The sequence below is a fragment of the Pan troglodytes genome, chromosome 6 (assembly GCF_028858775.2).
Source record: "Pan troglodytes isolate AG18354 chromosome 6, NHGRI_mPanTro3-v2.0_pri, whole genome shotgun sequence".
NCBI classification, from domain to species: Eukaryota; Metazoa; Chordata; class Mammalia; order Primates; family Hominidae; genus Pan; species Pan troglodytes.
The window spans coordinates 80,005,530-80,023,748 of NC_072404.2; the positions used below are offsets into that span (position 1 = coordinate 80,005,530).

Here is an 18,219-nt window from a genome sequence, read left to right on the forward strand (position 1 = left end):
CATCTCAAAAAAACAAAAACAAAAACAGAACAAAACAAACAAGCGTCCCAGGGCCTGGAAGTCTAAGAGTAAGGGTTTTGGGACTACGAGGCTGGAGAACTGGGATGAAGTGAGATTATGACTGTTGAAGTCAAAGGTGGTCCAACTGCAGCTGTTCTGGGTGTCAGTGAGGTCCAGGAAAAGCCATGGGGGTTTGAGATAATTGCACTGCAGTAACCGAAACGAGGTGGTCCTCCTGGGCATCCCTCGGTGTGGGGTCAGAGGCTCTTGAAGTGGTGACAGGAAGGAGAGGTTGCAGTGACAAGGTTCTGATGAGGTGTGACACCGCAATCTGGTGTAATCTTCTTTTCCAAACCAAAGGGTAGTGCGTTCATTCTGGTTCCCTAGAGAAAGAGAAGGAATTGGGCAGGGGCAGGATGGGGAGGTAGAGAGAGAGAATGAATTTATTTATTTTTCCCATTTTTTATTGTGTTAAAATATACATAACATAAAATTTACCATCCTAACCATTTTTAAGTGGTTCACTGGCATTAAGCACATTTACATTGTCATGTAACTGCCACCACCATCCATCTCCAGGACATTTTCCTCATCTGAAACAGAAACACTGCACCCAATCACAATAATTTCCCATTCCCCCTTCCCTGTCCCCTGATAACCTCTTTTCTATTTTCTGTCTATGAATTGGACCATTCTAGGTAACTGCTGTAAGTAGAATCATACAGAATTTATGTTTTGTGATTAGCTTATTTCACCTAGTAATCCTCAAAGTTCATCCATGTGGTAGTATATTGCAGAATTTCCTTCCTTTTTAAAACTGGATAACATTCCATTTTATATATACACAGCCATCCCTTGGTATCTGAAGGGGATTGGCTCCAGACCCCCCTTGGATACCAAAATCCCTGGAAGCTCAAGGAAATCCCTCACATAAAATGACATAATTTTTGTACATAAACTACGCACATCCTCACATATACTTTAAATCATCTCTAGATTACTTATAATATCTAATGCAGTATAAATGTCATGTAAATAATTGTTACGCTTATTGATTTTGTATCATTATTATTATTGTTATTGAGACTGAGTCTTGCTCTGTCGCCCAGACTGGAGTGCAGTGGTGCGGTCATAGCTCACTGTAACCCTGAAGTCCTGGCCTCAAGCAATCCTCCCACCTCAGGCTCCTGAGTGGCTGAAACTGCAGGCATGTGCCACCATGCCTGGCTAATTTTTACTTTTAGAGATGGGGTCTCACTGTGTTCCCCAAGCTGGTCTTGAAATCCTGGCTTCTAGCACTCTTCCCACCTTGGCCTCCCAAGTAGTTAAGGCTACAGGTGTGAGTTGCTATGCTTCGCTCTGTATTTTTTTTATCTTGATTTTGGGGATGTTTTCCCTCTGTGGTTGGTTGAATATGAAAATACAGAAGCTGTGGATTAGGAAGGCTGACTCCACATACTACATTTTGTTGATTCATTTGTCTATTGATGAACACCTGGATTGCTTCCAACATTTAGCTGCGAATAATGCTCTATGAACATGCGGGTACAAGTATCTCTTCAAGACTCTGCTTTCAGTTCTTCTGGGTATATACCCGGAAGTGGAATTGCTACTCTACTGTTAACAGACCCCCCACCATACTATTTTCCACGGCGGCCGTAACATCCTCCCCTTCCATCAACAGCGCACAAGGGTTTCAATTTCTCCGCATCCTCTTCAACACTTGTTATTTTCAGGTTTTTGTTTTGTTTTGTTTTGTTTTTTTGTTTTTTGTTTTAACAGTAGCCATCTTAATGGATGTGACGTGGTATCTCAGTGTAGTGTTGATTTGCATTTCTCTAATTAGTGATGTTGAGCAGAGAGAGGTTTATTTTAAGGACCTGGCTCACATGGTTGTGGTAACTGGCACATCCCACGTCCGCATGGTAGGTGGAGACCTTAGGAAGGGTGTCTGGTGGCAGAATTTCCTCTGGCAGTGGAAAGAGACGATGTGAAGATGGGTATGTCCACAGTGTGCTGCAGTTCTCAAGGGTTTTCTCATTGTCTTGCAGCTACTCTGAGGATGTCAAGGTGGTGTTCTCTGACTCAAACTACCTTTTCCATCAGAATCCCACAGTTTCCGTCCCATGTTGCCTTCCAGAGCTCTGAGAGTTTGAGGGTAGCATGTGGTGGAGAGGCCTGAGTGCCCAGAGAACACGGACCTTCATCAGCGGTAAAGACTTTATTAATTAATGCTCATGATCTTCTGCATGTTTATGGAGCACTTTGGAAATGAATAGGAATTAGCCCGGTAGGAATTTGCAGAGCCTGGTGTGAGGCTGTCATTGCATTGTGAGTCTAGCTCTTTACCGTGTAATCTCTAAAGCTTACAAGATTTCTCCTGGAAGGTCAAGGAAGAGTGCCTCTGTGCTCAGTAGAGCTCTGATATCCCATTTCTCCCTCTGTTCTTGACCATGCAAGTCTAATTCAGTGAGATCTATCCATTCAGATCCAGCCTGGAGCTCACCATCCCCACCTTCCTGGTCCAGCTTAGCCCATCTATTACAGCTGTTGTAGATACTTCGTTTGACACTTAGCATCTCCTGCATTGCATTGACAACTGCCTTGTTAGAAGTGTTTAATGTGCTTTAGCCCTCATATCCCAGAACTCTGGGTGATTGGGGTGGGGCAGTGCATGGTGATTGGTCCCGTCCCTTGGGTGTGGCAGATGTTAGGGCACAGACTGAGGGGCATCACTGCACTTGGGAGCTAGAGTTGAGGCAAGCAGCCAGGAAGGCCTGCAGATCGGCCACACAGTTTCGCCCATGTGAGCCAAGCGATACCGAGAAACCCAGGTAGACCCTCGAAAGGGGAGCGCTCGCCTTAGACAGACCCAAGAGACAAGGGCTGGAGGCTGAGCTCAGGCCCAGTGGTCACCTGCCCAGCCCGGCAGTCATCTGCCCAGCCGTCTGAGCATGCACAGTGCACCTTCCATATCCAGCCCCTTTAAGATCCTCTTCTGTGCCCCTGCCCTGAGGGATGATGGTGACGACAGAGTCAGGCCTTGGTGCACAGTGGCTGAAGTGCTGCAGTGGCTCATTAGCACAGTACTTTTGCAAGGCCCAGAGTGACTGAGGGCAACCTTGGCTCCTCCCTGCCTGGGATTCTTCAGTTCCAGGGCTTGGGGGCAGAACACTCTCCCACATGAGCTTTATCCACATTCCCTCCAGCCTGATTAACCCCAGGGGAGGTGGAGCCGGCTTGTGCTCACCCACATCCCCCTTGAAGGGAAATCAAACCTGACCCGGCTCAGTGATACTATGTGGGAATACTTTGCCCCCAGCAGGCCATGGGCATGGTGCACCTGGCTGCAGAGGACCTTCTCCTAGTTGGGGCTTTTAGGGCAGAGATGAAGAAATCAAGAAATTGGCTGGGTGCGGTGGCTCATGTCTGTAGTCCCAGCAGTTTGGGAGGCCGAGGTGCACAGATCGCTTGAGGTCAGGAGTTCAAGACCAGCTTGGCCAACATGGTGAAACCCCATCTCTATTAAAAATACAAAAATTGGCCAGGTGTGGCAGCACATGCCTGTAATCCCAGCACTTGGGAAGGCCGAGGCAGGCAGATCACCTCAGGCCAGGAGTTCGAGACCAGCCTCTGAGGGACCCTCTGGAGTGCTCTTGTTTTGTGGACCACCACACAGTCAATGAGATGATTCCTGCCAACTGCCTGTGAGCCCGTCAATAATCACTGTAATCTCCCTGGCAGCCCCCAGAAGTAGATTTACAGCAGCATGGTAAAAATGAGGCTGCTTGATCAATGCGTCCCTGGACGATCTTCTCCAGGAGACACAAACACATATTGTAACAAAACTTTATTTTCTTCTGAAAATTGCCTACATGATTAATATGGCCTGACATAGCCCAAGCTGCTCAGCATAAGAAACAGCCATATTTCTTGCTCCCTCTTCAGCTCTGCTTCTCTCTCACTCCATGGCTTCATCTGTTTTCTTTGTTCTGCTCCCTATTCCGTTGTGCTATATATTGTGCAATCTCCCATAAGGAGAAGAAGGATGCATTAAAGTGCAGGTACCTCGGCACTCCATTCCACTGTGTTTCTCTTTGCTATTTCCAATGTGGCTTAGGCGTAAGCATGAAATGAAATTCCTCAGTGCTCCCTGGACAGACTCTCGGTGCACCTGTGACTGAGAGAAGCAGAGCACGTTCCCCGGGTACTAACTCATCTCTTACATCACCTGGAGCCGTGGAGAAGGCCAAAGCTCTATGCTCTGGAGTCCATACTGGATGAGAGGAATTCTTCCCTTTAATCACTGCGCTCGGGCATATGAGGGCTGCTGGGTATTCTGAGGGAGGGATGTCAGCAGGTTGTCCTGTCTCCTGTCTCCAGGGAGGTTCTAGGACTTCCCGAAGAAGAGCTGGTGTGCCTTAGGTTGCACACTCCTCCAGGTGTAGGGTCCTTTTCCTTGACTATGATTATTGGCGTGGGTGTTTTATTTCCTCTCCTGGAATGTTAGCTCCGTGATAGCAGGAACCTCTAGTATAACATAATACAGAGCACTTAGTGGGTTCAGTAGATGCCTTCATTTGGGTTCCCCCAGAAACAGAGCCTGAAACAAAGGGTTTGAGTGCAAGTAGTTTATTTTGGAGGTGAAGAGAGCATCACTAGGGGAGCGGCGAGTAAGACTGGGAGGGAAAGACATCCCCTCTCCAAAGGGTGTGTTATGAAGATTGCTCCTGTGGGTGATGGGGGCTTAATCCTGCTGCGGAAATTTACATTTAACCTGCTCTTGGGCTGAGGGAGCTGGGGTATTTGTATTAGGTTGGTGCAAAAGTAATTGAGGGTTTTGCCATTACTTTTAATGGCAAAAAAGTACTTTTAATGGCATTAAAAGTAATGGCAAAACCCGCAATTACTTTTGCACCAACCTAATACATCAGTTCCTGGTGTTCTTTTTTTGGGGGACGGGGAGGGGGAACAGGGTCTCATTATGTTACCCAGGCTGGAGTACATTGGCATGATCATAGCTCATGGTAGCCTTGACCTCCCGGGCTCAAGTGATCCTCCCACCCCAGCCTCCCGAGTAGCTGTGAATACAGCCATGCACCACTGCACCTGGCTAATTTAAAAATTTTTTATAGGTACAGGATCTTGCTATGTTGCCCAGGCTGGTCTTAAACTCCTGGCCTCAAGCGACGCTCCCACATCGGCCTCCCAAATTGCTGAAATTACAGGTGTGAGCCACTGCACCGTGTCCCGGGTGGTCTCTAGTTGAGAGATTTAGGGGGTGGAGTAATCGCTTAGGCATCAGCAAAGAAGGTTTCAGGCAAGGAAATGGAGGGGCTGGAGTCAGAAGTTGTGCAGGTGTGCCCTGAAGCTCAGGGCACAGGTAGGCGGCACAGGTAGATGCAGGTAGGTGGCACAGGTAGATGCAGGTAGACATATGCCTGGGACTGATGCCTGGGACTCCCCTAGTGATGCTCTCTTCACCTCCAAAATAAACTACTTGCACTCAAACCTTTGTTTCAGGCTCTGTTTCTGGGGGAACCCAAATGAAGGCATCTACTGAACCCACTAAGTGCTCCATATTATATTATAGTAGAGGTTCCTGCTATCACAGTGCTAACATTCTAACTCACCACCTGTAGGGTGGTGAATCTGGGGGAAGTCGGGCTGCATCTGTTAATGCTGTCCCCCTTAGGGTTTATTCTCAGTTCTTAGCCAAGGAGAAGCCTAAGGGAACCAGTGATTCACGCCTTGGGACGACTGGATGAGGATTCGGCTGAAATCTTACACTATGTCCAGCTGCAGTGCCTGAGCTTTTATCCTTCCTCTGACTCTGCATTTCCGATCTCTCCTTCCCCAGGTGTAAGGAGCTCAAGTACTCCAAGGACCTGCCCCAGATATCCATCATATTCATCTTCGTGAACGAGGCCCTGTCGGTGATCCTGCGGTCCGTGCACAGTGCCGTCAATCACACACCCACACACCTGCTGAAGGAAATCATTCTGGTGGATGACAACAGCGACGAAGGTACAGGGGTGGCTGACCTGTGCACAGGACATGATGACAGCAGGGGGAAATGCCACTTTCATTCCAACGCGAGCCCGAGCATCTGTGTCTCCTGGTCCCTGGAGCATATCTGGGGAATGGGATATTTTTTCTTTTTCTTTTTTTGAGATGGAGTCTTGCTGTGTCGCCCAGGCTGGAGTGCAGTGGCATGATCTCAGCTCACTGCAACCTCCACCTCCCGGGTTCAAGCGATTCTCCTGCCTCAGCCTCCCGAGTAGCTGGGATTACAGGCACCCGGCACCACGCCTGGCTAATTTTTGTATTTTTAGTAGAGATGGGGTTTCACCATGTTGGCCAGGCTAGTCTCGAACTCCTGAACTCAGGTGATCCGCTCACCTCAGCTTCCCAAAGTGCTGGGATTACAGGAGTGTGCCACCGTGCCCGGCCCAAGATTTTTTTAGAGGAAGATATCTAGGCTTACCCTGGTCTATTATTCCTTGAGTCCTCTAGAGCAGGGGTCCCCAACCCCAGGGCCATGGACCAGTAGCAGTCTGTGGCCTGTTAGGAACTGGGCTCCACAGCAGGAGGTGAGTGGCAGGAGAGCAAGCGAAGCTTCATTTATTTTTACAGCCGCTCCCCAATGCTGGAATTACTGCCTGAGCTCCACCTCCTGTCAGATCAGCAGTAGCATTAGCTTCTCATAGGAGCATGAACCCTGTTGTGAACTGCACAAGCAAGTGATCTAGGTTGTACCCCCCCCCCCTTTTTTTTTTGAGATGGAGTCTCGCTCCATCACCCAGGCTGGAGTGCAGTGGTACGATCTTGGCTCACTGCAACCTTCACATCTCAGGTTCAAGCGATTTTCCTGCCTTAGCCTCCCGAGTAGCTGGGACTACAGGCACACACCAACATGCCTGGCTAATTTTTGTATTTTTAGTAGAGACAGGGTTTTGCTGTGTTGGTCAGGCTGGTCTCGAACTCCTGACCTCAGGTGATCTGCCCTCCTCAGCCTCCCAAAGTGCTGGGATTACAGGCCATGAGCCACCGTGCCTGGCTGGTTGCAACCTTTTTATGAGAATCTAATGTCTGATGATCTAAGATGGAATAGTTTCATCCTGAAACCATCTCCCCTGACCCCCACGTTACATGGAAAAATTGTCTTCCACAAAGCCGCTCCCTGATGCCAAAAAGGTTGAGGACCGCTGCTCTAGGGCTCATAAGAATCATTGACTGGCCATGGATCTAGATGAACTTCCTTCTTCTCATTAGCTAAAGTAGATGACAGTGAAGAGCTGAATTCCTCCTCCACTCCCCACCCCACACCCCATCTTTGTTGTCCTTCTCCAAAAAGCAAAATAAAAAATTCCATCCCGTGTTAGGAACTGTTTATCTACATTGGAATTCTCCTCTGGGCCACTGTGACCAAAATGATCTTAAGTAGAAATGAGTGGTGTTTGCTCATCTTCTGGAATTCAGCGCTACTAGGAATGATGGCTCAATGAAAACTGTACAACAGGCAAATATTGCATGTCAATAACAAAACTCCTGGGAGATCCTTGGAGATATTTAACAGTTGGACAAAGGCGTGGCATCCAGGGCAGTGGGGGTGGGTGCTGCTAATGGTGCCTTTGTGTTGGATCCCAACCTGCAAAATTCAGTGTGCTCACTGCTGGGAGCCACCCCCACAAGCTCATGAGATAAAAGAAAGCCAGCTAGAGTGAGTGCCTGAAGGCCAAGAAAGCTTATCTTCTAAGCAACTACAGGATTAGGAGTAGGCTAAACCCCTTCCTTTCATCGTGCTGGGTAGGAGAGGGATTACCCTGCAAGCTGCTCCGTCGTCCGGAAGATGGTGAGGAGGCAATGCCATGGGTCCTGTTTAAAACCGGATTATCTTGAGGAGCACAGGAATGAGCCTCTCCTATTTAATCAGCCTGGGAGCTGATATCCCTGGCCCCTTCTGAACCGGCCCACTCTTCTGAAGGGCTTGGGTGCCCCTGGGCCCAGTGGTTTGCCTTCTCTGTGACCTCTGGCTTACAGAGATGGGTCATTTGTTGGATTTTTCACATCCTTAGTTTTATTTCCTTACCTTTGGCCATTAGTTATCTATAGATTCTTCTAAACCTGAGAATGATTGTCTCCTTGTGAGAAGGAGGCTCTTTCAGTTTCTGGAAGCCTCTAAGTTGTGCAGCAAAGTCTCTTTCCTTGACATGCCCACGGCTCTCTGCTCTGTGGCCTTTCTCTGCACCTACCACAGACCTCTTGCTCCAGCAGTCCTTCCACGCACCCCTGCATATTTTCCCCAGGCCAGAAATCTCTTCTCTTGAACTCCCTGTTCCTGTGGCCCCCTTCATCAGCCTTCTAAGTCCCACCTGTTTCCCAGCTGTCTCCAGCAGAGCACTTCCTCAGAGAAGCCTCCTCTGATCTCTGAGTGGGGAAGTAAGACTGTGAAGGGAAGACATTGTAAAAAGATTGGTACTGTCGGTGTCAGAGCTTAATTCCACTGGGGAAAATCCAGGAGCAAGTGTAAACCCAGACCTCAGAGTTAACTTGCTCCAAGTGTGAGGGAGCTGGGGTATTTATACACCCTTAGGATAATGAGGCCCTGGTTCTGTGCTATCTTAGCACCTTGCTACTAGCTGTCGCACTTACTAGCATGCGGTGTGTCTGCACAGTGGACTCTCTGAACTGGGTGGGATGTTTCCCAGGGCCTGGCTGGTGGTTGAAACTCAGTAAGTCTTTCAACAAGGGAGTGCATGATGAAGCCAGGTAGCACTAAGAAAAGCGCAGGTGTGAGCTAGTGGCAAAATGACTGGAGGTGGCCCGGGGCTAGAACACCCAGAGAGGAGCATGAACTGCAGATCGGGCTGGATTGGGGTGAAGACTCACTGCCAATGGTGCACCCTCTCCTGAGGAAATCTAGGTAGAGCCCAGCCCAGGAGGAGGAAGGGAAGGTTAAGGCAATCTCAGCCATAACTCCAGCTCCTTGACCGCAGGGATCTCCAGTACAGGGTTAGACACTTAGTGGGTTCAGTAGGTGTATTAGTCCCTTTCTTGTTGCTATAAAGGAATTCCTGAGGCTGGGTGATTCATTGATTGACAGATTGATTGATTGATTTTGAGACAGGGTCTCTCACTCTGTCACCCAGGCTGGAGTGCGGTGGTGTGATCACAGCTTGTTGCAGCCTCCAACTCCTAGGCTCAGGTGATCCTCCTGTCTCAGCCCCCTGAGAGGCTGGGACCACAGGCATGTGCCATCATGCCTAGCTAATTTTTATATATATTTTTTGTAGAGATGGGGTTTTGGCATGTTGCTTAGGCTAGTCTCAAACTCCTGGGCTCAAATGATCCTCCTGCCTCAGCCTCTCAATGTGCTGGGATTACAGGTGTGAGTCACCATGCCTGGCCTTGGGTGATTTATTTAAAAAGGAGGTTTTATTTGTCTCACGGTTCTGCAGAATGTACAAGAACCATGGCACCAGCATCTGCTTCGCTTCTGGTGAGGCCTCAGAAACTTCTAGTTATGGCAGAAGGGAAGGGGAGCAGGTGAGTGTCACATGATGAGAGAGGGAACAAGAGAGTGGTGGGGAGGTCCCAGACTCTGTGAGAACTTCCTCATTACCATGAAGGAGGCATCGAGCCACAAATGAGGGATCCACCCCCATGACCCAAACATTTCCCACCAGGCCTCACCTCCAACATTGGGGGTCACATTTCAACATGAGATTTGGAGGGGACAAATATTCAAACCATATTAGTAGGTATCTTCATTTAGTTTCCCCCAGAAGCAGACCCTGAAATAAACATCTTCAAGTAGATGGGTTTATTCACATCAAGAGTGCAAGTAGTTTATTTGGGAGGTGAAGAGAGCACCAGTAGGGGACTGGGGAAGTAAGAATGTGAAGGGAAAGCATCCCCAAAAGATTGGTAGTGTGGGTGATGGAGCTTAATTTCACTGGGGAAATTCCAAGAGCCAGTGTAAACTCAGACCTCAGAGTTAACTTGCTCCAAGGGTGAGGAAGCTGGGGTATTTATATACCTTTAGCAGCAAATGTTTTAGTGTAAGAACCCCCTGGGACTCCACCCTGGAGGAAGTTCTGCTTCAGGAGGCTTGGGGTAAGGCTGAAAATGTGCATTTCTTATAAGCTCCTATTTGATGCTTACGTAGCTTGTGTGGGGAGCACACTTTGAGAACCATTGGGTTAGGTAACCACGCCTTGAGCCTTGTCTGTGAGTCCCATTTTAATGGTTCACATTTCAGTTCTACATGAATATGTTCAGTGAGTAAGAAAATGGGAGGAGGAGGTATTTGGTTCAGCCAGACCATAAATCAATATCCATTCATCATCCTCCTCCTCCTCTCCCAAATACCCAGGGGACCGGGAGTTGACGATATTAACATGATCTCCCTCTTTTCAGTTCCTGGTTCTGTTCTCTATGTTTTTTCCCCGGGCCAGAAATCTCTTCTCTTGAACTAGAAGAGGAATCTAATATTTTTCATTTTATTAAGATGTTCTTTGTAACTGGTATTATCGAGTTTTGTAAATGTTCTACATCTATTTAAAAAGACCCCCACACACTGTAATCATGGAATTGAATTCCTGCCAGACATCAATTTTGTGTATTCTGGTAGGCTATGAGTTTATTTTTTTTAAGTCTTTTTGATAATGGTGTTTTAAAATCTCCTTTTATAATGACTCTTCCTTCCTGTGTTCCTAATACTTGTTTTCTGGTATCTTGTTGTCAGTTTCTTTGGCAACTATAGATTTGTATCTGCATGGCTTCATTAATAGTGATGGTTGTTACCATTATGTAACGCTCTCTTTATCTTAGAAGCATACTCTGTTTTTTTTGCCTTGAATTTAGTTCTTCTTACATTAATATTGTTGTTCCTGCTTGCTAGTTCAAATTTGATTAAAACTTTTTTTTCCCAGCCTTACAATTTTGTTTTCTGATCTTAAAAGTAATGAGTGCTCTTTGTTGGAAAATTCGAATGTATCAAAAAGCAAATATAATTGGAAAAAAATAAATACTGAAGAGACTAACCAGAGGCAACTGCTCATTCGCCCATGCCCTTACCCTCTTTAATGCACATTTTGCATAGTTAAGATCAATAGTATAAACAAGTTAATGTTCTGCTTTTTCCCCCTGAAGTGTAAAGCATAATCAGTGCCCTTTTTTTTTTTTTTATTAAAAAAGCTCTGCAAACATCATTTTAATGAGGGCAGATTGATCTATTCTCAGACTCACTAAGCTCTGGTCAAGATGGGCTCAGGGAATGGGTGTACGAAGCCGGGGCACTCTGGAGAAGCAGACAAGATGAGACTGCAGATTTTCCTTTGTCAGGGAATTTTGTTTTTATTTTAAGTCATTTGTTTCACTCATTTTGAATATTGACATTGGCCTGTGTTAAGCCCAGGTAAGATGCAATTCTTTGTACTCTGTACATCCAGCTGAAATCATTCAGGCAACATTTGCCAGAAATCACTGCTCACCAAGTCCAGCGAGCATTTTGCTGCCCAGATCTTTTGGCACCATCTGATATTGTCACACAGCTTCCTTGATGGGGTGTATCACTCCTCCTGGTGCCCCGACACTACTCTCTGCTGATTCTCCCCTGATCTTCTTTTTGCAGCTGTTCTTCTCTTCCGTGGTTTCTTAGTCCATTTGTCTTTCTACAAAGAATACTTGAGTCTAGGTAATTTATAACGGAAAGTAATTTATTTCACGCACGGTTCTGTAGACTGTACAAGAAGCATGATGCCAGCATCTGCTTCTGGTGAGGGTTTCAGAAGCTTCCACTCATGGTAGAAGAGGAAGGGGAGCTGGTGAGGTCACATGATGAGTGGAGAGAGAGAGGGGAGGAGGTGCCAGGCTCTTTTTAACAGTCTGATTTCATGGGAACTAAGATTGAGAACTCACTGAATTCCATAAGAATGGCACCAAGCCTTTCGCGTGCATGACCCAAACACCTACCACCAGGCCCCACCTTCAATATTGGGGATCACATTTCAACATGAGATTTGGAGGGGACAAACCATATCACTCGGCCCCCTCCCTTCTTAAACTGGGATCACTTGTGATTCTCAGCATCAGGACACACTGGGCAGTCTGCTCCACTTTATATGTTCTGACAGTTTCCCATTGGAATTGTCCAATAGGATCTACCACTCAAGCCCAGAACAATTCAAACCTGTAAGGCCTCTGTCTCCCAGATGGTCATCCTGGGTCTTTGTAGGTCCATTGGTCCAATGATGAACTTACTGTGTTTGCCTTGATCTTTGTTTGGGTGACCAGGATGGAGGAATTCGGGTGCACAGAGGTATCACAGTCATAATACTTGACACACTCCATCACTGGTTCATGCATAGCCATTCTTTATTTTTCCTCACTTCTGATTGAGATGTAATTCACATACCATAAAATATACTATAAAAATAAAATAGACCAGGCACTGTGGCTCACACCTGTAATCCCAGCACTTTGAGAGGCCGAGGCGAGCAGATCACTTGAGGTCAGGAGTTTGAGACCAGCCTGGCCAATATGGGGAAACCTTGTCTCTACTAAAAATACAAAAATTAGCTGGGTGTGGTGGCACGTGCCTGTAGTCTGAGCTACTCGGGAGATGGGGGCAGGAGAATCACTTGAACCTGGGAGGCGGAGGTTGCATTGAGCCGAGATCATGCCATTGCACTCCAGCCTGGGCATCACAGCAAGAGTCTGTCTCAAAAAAACAAAAAATAAGGTATACAATTCAGTGATTTTCAGTATATTCAAATGATTTGCACCTATCACCACTACCTAATTCCAGAACATTGTCATCACCTGCAAAATAAACCCTGAACCTGGGAGTGGCCTCTCCCAATTCTACCCTTACCCCATTCCTTGCCAAATATTAATGTATTTTCTGTTATGATAAATTTGCCTCTTCTGGACATTTGATAATAAATGAAATCTACAACATGTGGCCTTTTTTCCTGGCTTCTTTCACTGAACATAATGTTTTCAAGGTTCAACCAAATTGTGGCATATATAAGTACTTCATTCTTTTTATGACTGAATAATATTCTGAGTATAGATACAGCACATTTTATTTATCTGTTTATCAGTTTATCAGTTGATAGACATTTGGGTTGTTTCTACTTTGGGGCTATTAGGGATAATAGGGCTATGAATATTCATGTACACATTTTTGTTTGGATATGTTTTCAGTTTTCTTGGGTACATATCTAGGAGTAGAATTGCTGGATTATGTGATAATTCTGTGGTTAACTTTTTGAGAAACTGTCAAATTGTTTTCCACAGCCAGACTATTTTTCACCTCAGCTGCACCATTTTACATGATCACCATTCATATATGAGGGTTCCAGTTTCTCCACATCCTTGACAATTGTTACTTTTTTTAAATTGTGGCCAATCTAGTGGATATAAGGTGGTATCTTGTAGTTTGGATTTGCATTTCCCTAATGACTAATTATTTTGAGCATCTTTTCATGTGCTTATTTTTCATTAGTCTATCTTCTTTGGAGAAACATCTATTCAAGTACTTTGCCCATTTTAAAATTGATTATTTGACTTTTTAAATTATTGACTCATAATTATTCTTTATTCTCTTTATACTCATCTTCATCAAATATTCTGCAACTAATTTTTGCAAATATGCTTGCAAATATTTTCTCTCTTTCTGTGGGTTGTCTTTTCACATTCTTGATAATGTCTTTGGATGCACAAAAGTTTTTAATTTTGATAAAGTCCAGTTTTTCTTTTTTTCCTTTGGGTGCTTGAGCTTTTGGTGTCATATCTAAGAAACTGTTGCCTAATCCAAAGTCACAAAGAATTGAACCTTTGTTTTCTTCTAAGAGTTTTATAGTCCTAGCACTTCCATTTAGGTTTATATCCATTGTGAGCTAATTTTTGTATATGGTTTGAGGTAGGGATCCAAATTCTTTCTATTTTTCTTTTTTACGTATATAGTTATCCCATGAGCATTTGTTCAAGAGACCAATTTTTCCTCATTGAATGGTTATGGCAACCTTGTCTAAAATCAACTTACTGTAAATATGAGGAGTTATTTTGGGACTCTCAATCCTATTTCTTTGATTTATGTGTCTATGCTTATGGCATGATCACACTGTCTTGATAACTTTTTCTTTATAGTAAATTTTAAAAGTGGGAAGTGTGAGACCTCTCACCTTGTTCTTTTTTCAAGATTGTTATGTCTATTCTGGGTCCCTTGCATTTACATATTAATTTTAAGACCAGCTTGAACATTTCTCTGAGAAATAGCTGTTAGAATTTTGTTGGGATTGTATTATATGTGTAAATCAATTTGGAGAGTATTGTCATCTTGATAATATTAATGCTTGTAATCCATGAACATAGATGTCTTTCTGTTTATTTATGTCTCTAATCTCTTTCAACAATGTTTTATAGTTTTCAGTATACACATTTTACACTGCCTTGGTTAAATTTATTTCTTAATGTTTTATTCTTTTTAATACTATTATAAATTGAATTGTTTTCTTAATTTCATTTTTGCATCATTTATTGTTATTGTATAGAAACACAACTTATTTTTGTATGTTCATGTTGTATCCTTTAACTTTGCTGAACTTGATTATTAGCTCCAATAGGTTTTTTTGTAGATTCTATAGAGCTTTCTATATAGAATATTGTGTTATCTTCAAATAGTGATAATTTTACTTATTACTTTCCAATCTGGATACTTTCTATTTTTCTTGCTTAATTACCTCCTCTATTTATTTTTAAAAATGTATTTATTAATAAATATCTCTTTTCCTACCATGTCAAGGATGAGAACATTCACCCATATACCTTCCTAAGGGTTTATAAAAGCCTCTTCTGGAGAAGATGGCTAAGTCATGAGTGAGCTCAGTAAACATGGGACTCACCATAGTGGGCTATTGTGTGAACCAGGTACTGGACTTAAGGCAAAAATCTGGACAGAATGCAATGGGCTTCTCTGTATTTACTGCTTCTGATCTTATCAAGACCTACTGCCTATCCTCAGGAGCAGGTCAAAGCAGAACATGTCTTGAGAGATACGAGATACGATACAGTGAATGTCTTCCACTGATCCAGGCAGTAGACAGAAAGCCTGTAGTCAGAACATCCAATTATAGATAAGAATGGGTGCTATACTCATTCAGGCAATCCATCCTCAGCTTAAAATGAGGTACGTTTGCAGGAGCAGTGTTAGAAATGACAACTCTCGCTGCATCTATCTGAAGTCACACTGCCCTGTTATGGAGGTCGGCCTCTGTGGCTGTGCGTTGTTGTCGTCTTGGATCTCCCTTCACCGTCTTGTGGACTCTCTGACCCTCTTCTGTGCTGTCTCCTGTGCTCTTCTCTTGGTTTATGTTCTTATTTTGGTGAAACACAACACCTGGAAGCTTCTTAAGAGAGACTGCAAGGAAGAGAAAATCTTTCAAGTTCACTCATGCCTCTAAAGATGGCTTTAGCCTCATCTTCTAGGTGAATGATGGTGTCGTTGAGTTAGATGTTACCTTCTTTCAGAATTTTGATGGTTTTGCTCCATTATTGTCTTTCTTTGTTGTTGTTGTTGTTGTTGTTTTAGAAGAACCAAAGGCATTCTGATTTCCTGGTTTTTTGCATGTTCTTTTTTCCTTTCTGGAAGCCTGTAGAGTCTTTATCTTGTCACCATAGTTTTAAATTTCACAATGATGAGCCTTGATATGGGTCAGTTTGCATTGATTAGATGGGGCATTTAGTGGCTTCCATCCTCAATCTATTGTCTATCCATTTTTGGAAATTTCTTGGAATTTTAATTGATAATTCCTCCTCATTTTTTCTGTTCTCTCTTTCAGCATCTTTCATTATTCTAGTTTGGGGCCTCCTAAATTGAACCTCTAATTTTCTTATTTTTCTCTGCTATCTTATCTTTTGCTATCTGATATTTTTGCTGTGTTTTCTTTATTCTCACTTCAGTTTTTTTATTATTCCCTTCTATCCATTTTTTCTATTTCTGCTATCATAGTTTTACTTCCAAGTGATCATTTTTATTCTCTGAAAGCTCCTTTTATAACATATTGTCCTTTTTTATTGGAAGCAATATGTTTTCTTATCCCTGGAGGATGTTAATAATATTTTTTGTTTTAAGTTTTTCTCCCTGCATAGTCTGTTTCTAAAAGTTACATTTTTCTCATTGATGTTTAGTTTCTATCTTTCATGTTGGAGGCTTTCCTTAGATATCTGGTGAGTCTTTTCTGCTTATGATTGTCTCTTAAATAGTGATTAGACAGCCAGGGGCTGGGTGGAGGGGGAATGGGGAGTTATTGCTTAAGGGTATGGGATTTGTCTGAAAAGATGAAAAAAGTTGTGGAAATAGATGATGATCGCACAATAATAGGTATGTACCTAATGTCACTGAACTGTATACTTAAAATGGTTAAAATAGTAAATTTCATGTTATGTCCATTTTATCAGTTTTTAAAAAGCTGATCAGACATTGTGCACTTGAGTTGGACTTAATGGATTTGACAATAGAGTGATTTGTGTGGGCTGAAACAAGAAGTGGGAGTGGGGGCTGGACGTGGTGGCTCACGCCTGTAATCCCAGCACTTTGGGAGGCTGAGGTGGGACGATCACTTGAGGTCAGGCATTTGAGACCAGCCTGGCCAACATGATGAAACCCCGTCTACGCTAAAAATACAAAAAATTAGCTGGGTGTGGTGGTGCACGCCTGTAATCCCAGTTGCTCAGGAGGCTGAGGCAGCAGAATTACTTGAGCCCGGGAGGTGGAGGTTGCAGTGAGCTGAGATTGCGCCACGGCACTCCAGCCTGGGCAACAGAATGAGATTCCATCCCCCCCACCCCCCTCCAAAAAAAATGTGGGAGTAGGAATTTAGTGATCAGTTTCTTTTCAAATAGCCTTCGTGCTAGTCTTCCTTATTCTGGTCTGTCCATTTTACCCCCAGTTCCAAAGGCACCTGCTGCTGCCGGTTCCATTGCCTCTTGAGTGTCCTCTGGTATATATCGAATTGATTTCTCAGTTTTGGGCATTGTTAGCTTGGGATCATCTGTCACACATCTGTCACTTGGTTAACCCTCTGATTCTGCATTCTAGCTTCCTCAATTTCATGGCTGTTGTCTTGTCTTGCATTTCCTCTGGCTTTGGAAGGTTATGGTTTTTGTTGTTGTTGTTTGTCTATTTTAGAAATCCTTTTACTGTAGTTTTTTGTGAATTTTGACTAGTGGTCTCTGATTCATGAGTTAAATTCATCATCTTATTCTGAAAGTTTTATATTCATCTTTGAGAATGTTTAATATAAATTGATAAACTGTCTTCCAGGTATGTGGTAATGTCACATGAAGAGTATATGAAAGACTTTTTTTTCTCTGTATTCTTACCAACACTGAATTTTATTAATCTTTGCCATCTTTGTTGTTCTGGTGCAGGGGAAATGGCATTCCATTTTTAAGTGTGCATTTAAAAAAATAGTATTGATGATGAATACTTTTTCATATGTTTATATATTTTTTAGAGGTTTGCCTATTGATGACTCCTTATCCCTTTTTTATTGGAGTATTTAGCTTTGTCTTATTGATTTACAAGAACTTTTTATTTTATTTTACTTTAAGTTCTGGGATGCATGCGCAGAACGTGCAGGTTTGTTACATAGGTATACATGTGCCATGGTGGTTTGCTGCACCCATCAACCCATCATCTAGGTTTCAAGCCCTGCATGCATTAGGTATTTCTCCTAATGCTCTCCCTCCCCTTGTCCCCCACCCCCTGACAGGCCCCAGTGTGTGATGCTCCCCTCTCTGTGTCCGTGTGTTCTCATTGTTCAACTCTCCCTTATGAGTGAGAACATGCGGTGTTTGGTTTTCTGTTCCTGCGTTAGTTTGCTCAGAATGATGGTTTCCAGCTTCATCTGTGTCCTTGCAAGACATGAGCTCTTTTTTTTTATGGCTTCATAGTATTCCATGGTGTATATCAAGAACTTTTTATATATTAAACAAACCTTTTTTACATCACTTTGCAGGCATTTCTCTCAACTTTTGCTTCTCACTTTAATTCATTCATAATCTTTTTTGGCAAGTATAAATTTTACATTATATAGTCAAATCCATCAGTCTTTTCTTTTTGATACCAAAGTCTTAAGAATGTGATTCATTATGCCTAGACTATACAAATATCGACAACTATTTTTATGAGTAAATGTTTCTTTC

General features: G+C 43.7%; 1 protein-coding gene across 1 annotated transcript in view; it reads left to right on the forward strand.

The window, feature by feature from the left end:
- The window catches only part of GALNT17 (polypeptide N-acetylgalactosaminyltransferase 17), a 581,508-nt gene that overhangs the window by 250,098 nt on the left and 313,191 nt on the right, over nucleotides 1-18,219 (forward strand). Inside the window, exon 3 of the mRNA XM_016957563.4 lies at nucleotides 5,861-6,027. Within this exon, the coding sequence (XP_016813052.2) occupies nucleotides 5,861-6,027 (167 nt within the window). The remainder of the gene's footprint in view (nucleotides 1-5,860; nucleotides 6,028-18,219) is intronic.